At 34.6% G+C, this 5,273-nt stretch overlaps 1 protein-coding gene across 1 annotated transcript in view; it reads left to right on the top strand.

Annotated features, from left to right (window-relative positions):
• The window catches only part of PTPN13 (protein tyrosine phosphatase, non-receptor type 13), a 215,239-nt gene that overhangs the window by 155,030 nt on the left and 54,936 nt on the right, over nucleotides 1-5,273 (top strand). The window contains exons 20-22 of the mRNA XM_012805304.2: nucleotides 2,376-2,465; nucleotides 2,731-2,838; nucleotides 3,008-3,139. Of these exons, the coding sequence (XP_012660758.1) occupies nucleotides 2,376-2,465; nucleotides 2,731-2,838; nucleotides 3,008-3,139 (330 nt within the window). The remainder of the gene's footprint in view (nucleotides 1-2,375; nucleotides 2,466-2,730; nucleotides 2,839-3,007; nucleotides 3,140-5,273) is intronic.

The following is a 5,273-nucleotide window of genomic DNA, read 5'->3' as shown; positions in this document are numbered from 1 at the left end:
ATTAAATAATGGATGGGCTTTGCTTAGGACTACCTAATATGTAAGGCTTTTCACACAATTGTTCAGTGATTTTTACTATTGTTATTATGAATATCTATTTATCTGTTTCATAGATAAAATTATTATAAATACCAAATTACTGTTACTCTTGTAACTAAGTTTCAGTCAAAAAGAAACAACAAAATAGAAGTATATTCACGACGGCAGTGGTTCTCAACCTTCCTAATGCCACACCCTTTAACAGTTCCTCATGTTGTAGTGACCCCCAAACATAAAATTATTTTCGTTGCTACTTCATAACTAATTTTGATACTGTTACGAATTGTAATGTAAATATCTGATATGCAGGATGTATTTTCACTGTTACAAAGGGGTCGAAACCCACAGGTTGAGAACTGCTGCACTAGGGAAACTAGCAAACTTTCACTAATGTGGTGCTTGAGATTCACTCCTGAGAAGAAATTATTGCTGTTATCATTTTCTGAAATTGATTTATTTTATTTCTAGAATATGAAGTACCATAATTACATTACTTAAACATCAGTATATGTTGTATAGGCTCAGCGCCTGTAGCTCAAGAGGCTAGGGCGCCAGCCACATACACTAGAGCGGGCAGGTTTGAATCCAGCCTCGGTCTGCCAAACAACAATGAAAACTATAACGAAAAATAGCTGGGCATTGTGGCGGGTGCCTGTAGTGCCAGCTACTTGGAAGGCTGAGGCAAGAGGATCTCTTGAGCCCAAGAGTTTGAGGTTGCTGCAAGCTGTGACATCACGGCACTCTACCCAGGGTGACAGCTTGAGACTCTGTCTCAATAAATAAATAAATAAAAATATATGTTGTATAACAAAAGTACTATTTGCTTTATAACATATTGATACAACTTTAAATCCATGGGTGGTTGTATGTTAAATATACAGAAATGAAGTCTTTGTTCATAATGATTTGATTGCTATAAAAATGCATTCATGGCTTGGCGCCTATAGCTCAGTGGCTAGGGTGCCAGCCACATACACCAGAGCTGGCAGGTTTGAACCTGGCCAAACAGCAATGACAACTACAGCCAAAAAATAGCTGGGCATTGTGGCAGGCACTTATAGTCCCAGGTACTTGGGAGGCTGAGACAAGAGAATCACTTAAGCCCAAGAGTTTGAGGTTACTGTGAGCTATTATGCCACAGCACTATACCCAGGGCGACATAGTGAGACTCTGTCTCAAAAAAAAAAATGAAGCATTAAGGAAATTCTGGCTTTACACTTCAATGAAGCTATAACCTCTAACTTTCAGAAATCTTCATTATCCTTGAGAAGCATATAGAGTTGAATTTGAAGATTCAGTTTACAGATAAAACTTTCTGAATATGCTGAACTTACTCCCCACAACTGCCACCACCTTCACAAACAGATCTGTTTGAATTATCAAATTGTGATTGACATTAAGAAATGTGTGTGGGTGTGTGCGTAAATGCTTGAATTGCTAAGTCTATGAATTAACTTTATTAACATGGCAATTAAGTGTCATGTCTGTTGGTTTAATTAAGAAGATATTTGGAAAAACGAAGATAGTTGGGAATGATTAGCCTACTTTATATAAAACCTAGTAGAAGTAAGAAAAAGTAACTTCTAATTCTGATGCTGACATTCAGTTTATTTATTTAGCATTTGTAAACTATTGACTTTAGACATTTTGCTAGCAATGACACTAGCTATAATGTTGAACAAGTCACAGACTGTTATTCCTCATCTGCAAAACAATTATTAAAAATATCTTTACTTACTTCATGTGATTATTCCACAAATAAATTGTGAAATAAATGAAAATTCTTTGAGAGTAGATGTGCTGGCCAGGGCATTATTAGTGGAGGTTTTAAAAATAGATCCAGTTTCTTCTTATTGCTGTTTTACTCAAGAACTTACTAAGAATATTTTACTAATTATAAATAAAAATGTCAACCATTTATTAGAAGAAAATTCTTAATATGTTGAGCACTGTCAAATTTGGAGTCAGTTATGAAGTAACAGAAAGATACGGAGTGAGAAAACCTAAATGCAAGGTTCAGCTCTGTCTTGTATTAGCTTACCAAGTCCACTCAAATCATTTAACCTCCTGAGATTTATTTCATCATATGTAACTGAAATATATTTATTTTAAAGGAAATAGTTTAAGAGGAATAAATGGGATAATATATAATCACTTTTAAGTCTATGAATCACTATAAAAACCTAAGATAATAATACCAGTAACCTTAAAATAAAAATTTTAAGTGACCAAGCGATTTCTTAATAATATTTAACATTTAAATTGTAACAAGCTGTAATTTTTCAAGCCTGAACATATTATGTTTATTTTATTTTAAAATTATAAATTCTCAGTAGATATACTACACAAAAGATGGAGCATAGTGTCCTCACCAGAAAGGGAGATCACGTTGGTGAACCTGAAAAAAGATGCAAAGTATGGCCTAGGTAAGTCACTTTGATATTCTTGAAGGTCTGTGAGGGTTCATAGAGAAGTCTAGCTTAAACTTGGCATTGAGACACCAGCCACATCTGATCAAAATACGGGCTGCCCACCCATAACCCCAACACCCTAGATGTATCTCACATGTGTTATCTGTTAATCATATTTGATATCAACAATCTCCACTTTTCTGTGTTCCAAGTGAATTAATCATTAGTCTTTGAAAGCATCAGTATCACGAAGATCTTTTTCAAATGTGGTATTTTACAGGATTTCAAATTATTGGTGGGGAGAAGATGGGAAGACTGGACCTAGGGGTATTTATCAGTTCTATTACCCCTGGAGGACCAGCTGACTTGGATGGAAGCTTAAAGCCAGGTACTTTACATTTTGGCAATTTTCCAAACACTTACTGACCAGCATAAATTTGCAAAGATGGCAAAAGTGGATCTTAAGCCAAACAAAAATACTCGGAAAGGGATGACATTGCTAAGATTTAGAATGAATTTCTCTTTGTTGTTGAAAATCCTGAATTGTCTATTTATAGGAGACCGTTTAATATCTGTGAATAGTGTGAGTCTGGAGGGAGTAGGCCACCATGCTGCAAGTGAAATATTGCAAAATGCACCTGAAGATGTGACACTTGTTATCTCTCAGCCAAAAGAAAAGATATCCAAAGGTAATGTTGCAAATGTCTCTTAGTTGTGTTTTCTGTTTCACCTTCCACAAGCACTTCAGTACATTGGACCAATAAATTAGCTTTAAGGTTCTTATTTCTTTTCTGTTAATTTGATATGTGTAGTTCTAATTGTTTTGATTTTATGCACCAGTGTAACCTCTTCATCACGCCTAAGATTTTGTCTCATTCCTCTTTAGTACCATATGCACAAAAAAAGGATTCATTGTGCAAAATTAATGTCACTTAAGTAAATACTGATTATTTGGTGTGTTCCATCTCTTCTTAAGTCAAATCAGAAATAGAATTCTTTATCATCATATAGTTAATTTATAATAGTTATCTATGAAGTTAGTTAATCATTGTGTAGTTAATATTATATAATAACTATCTATGACATCCTTTTCTGCAGCAAATTACAAAAAGGAAAGAACAACAACAAACCAGAAATTTAAAAACAAAACTGTATCATTTTGTTTCATAATCCCTGTCAGCCTATTATAGGAGAAAAAGCCCACTTGATGAGGATCAGATGACCTGAGTTGCTAAGAGTCAGATGACCTGAGTTTGAGCCTTTACTGTGCCACTTATTATTATAGCTAGATGACTTAAGTCCTTCTGAGCCACAGTTTTGGTTTTTTATTTAAAGAAGAGACAGTGATCCCCGAATGTAGGACACAACTACAATTCTGATTTTTACCTGTCATGTGTAAAGTATATAACCTATGGTTTGTACCCTTATATTACTCTGAAATAAAGGATGAAAAACTATATGCATTTTTTTTAAAAAGAGAGAGTCAGTAATCTCTGCCTTCTGTTATCTACCTTACACAAAGTTATTAGGAAGATCAAGTGGTAGACAGTGTTTATACAGAAGTATATATATCCCCTGTGCAGCAGAACAGTGCAGAGGGCAACATAGAAGGCTCCAGAATTAGTGGTCCCATTCTATCTCCACCACTTAAAACTGTGTACCTGGAGCAAATCACTTGCATTTTCTAAGCTTATTGTTTTTACTTTATCTTACAGATTATAAAAATTAAATGAAATAATGCATAAGAATTAGCACATTGCCTGGTATTAAGCAGTTAAATGAGAGTGCTGTCATTATTAATAGTACTTTTCAAAAACATTGAAATGTTAGATACATGTACGTTACTTTCATCCCAAAGATACTGAGGAATACCTAAAAGAATTAGAAAAAATTAGCTAGGAAGAAAGTTTAGGTAGTAAATTTTAAGTATAATTTTAGATACGTATCATAAAATAGAAGATAAAAACAAACTATTCATATAATATGTTGTGACATAAAAATTTACTATATTTTATATAGGTGAGTCATTTTGACTGTCATTTCTTCTTTTCACTAAATACATATGTTGTATATATACTGTGTGCATACATAAATATACATTAAGCATTTGTTATTGTGAACAAACACAACAGAAGGGAAATGTAAGACACCTCCACTACCCACAAGAACCTTATAATCTAGTCCCCTTAGGAAAAGGAAGACAATTGCAGTTGGAATGTAGTGTACCTCTGAGTCTGAAGCAGCCAAGACCAAAATTATTTTTAAAGCAGAACTTTGGGCCAGTTGCGGTGCCTCACGCCTATAATCCTACTGCTCTGGGAGGCCGAGGCAGTTTGATTGCCTGAGCTCACAAGTTTAAGACCAACCTGACCCTGTCTCTAAGAAAAAATAGCCAGGTGTTGTGGCCAGTGCCTATAGTCCCACCTACTTGGTAGGCTGAGGCAAGAGAATGGCTTGAGTCCAAGAGTTTGAGGTTGCTGTGAGCTATGATGCCACAGAACTCTACCAAGGTTAACAAAGTAATACTGACTCAAAAAAAAGAAAAAAAAGCAAAGAAAATGATAAAAGTAGAATGTTGAGTTTCATTATTCACCATTATTTTAGAAAAGAAGCATGTGGACTCAATAAATTTATTTCCCCCTGAATAAAGCTCTAAGGGATTTGCATGTTAATTGTGTTTTCAGATGTATTATAGAAAATTCAGTCATTTGTTCATTGAGTATCTGTGAGGTACAAGACACAGACATCCGCCCTCATGGAATTTACTTGTCCCCATTTATTAAGGGGACAAGTATTGAACAACTAACAAGACAGATATTTAAT

This window comes from Otolemur garnettii, unplaced genomic scaffold, assembly GCF_000181295.1.
Source record: "Otolemur garnettii isolate 467f Iridium unplaced genomic scaffold, OtoGar3 scaffold00039, whole genome shotgun sequence".
NCBI classification, from domain to species: Eukaryota; Metazoa; Chordata; class Mammalia; order Primates; family Galagidae; genus Otolemur; species Otolemur garnettii.
The sequence above is the reverse complement of the archived record's forward strand: the minus strand, read 5'-3'. Positions and strand labels throughout refer to the sequence as shown.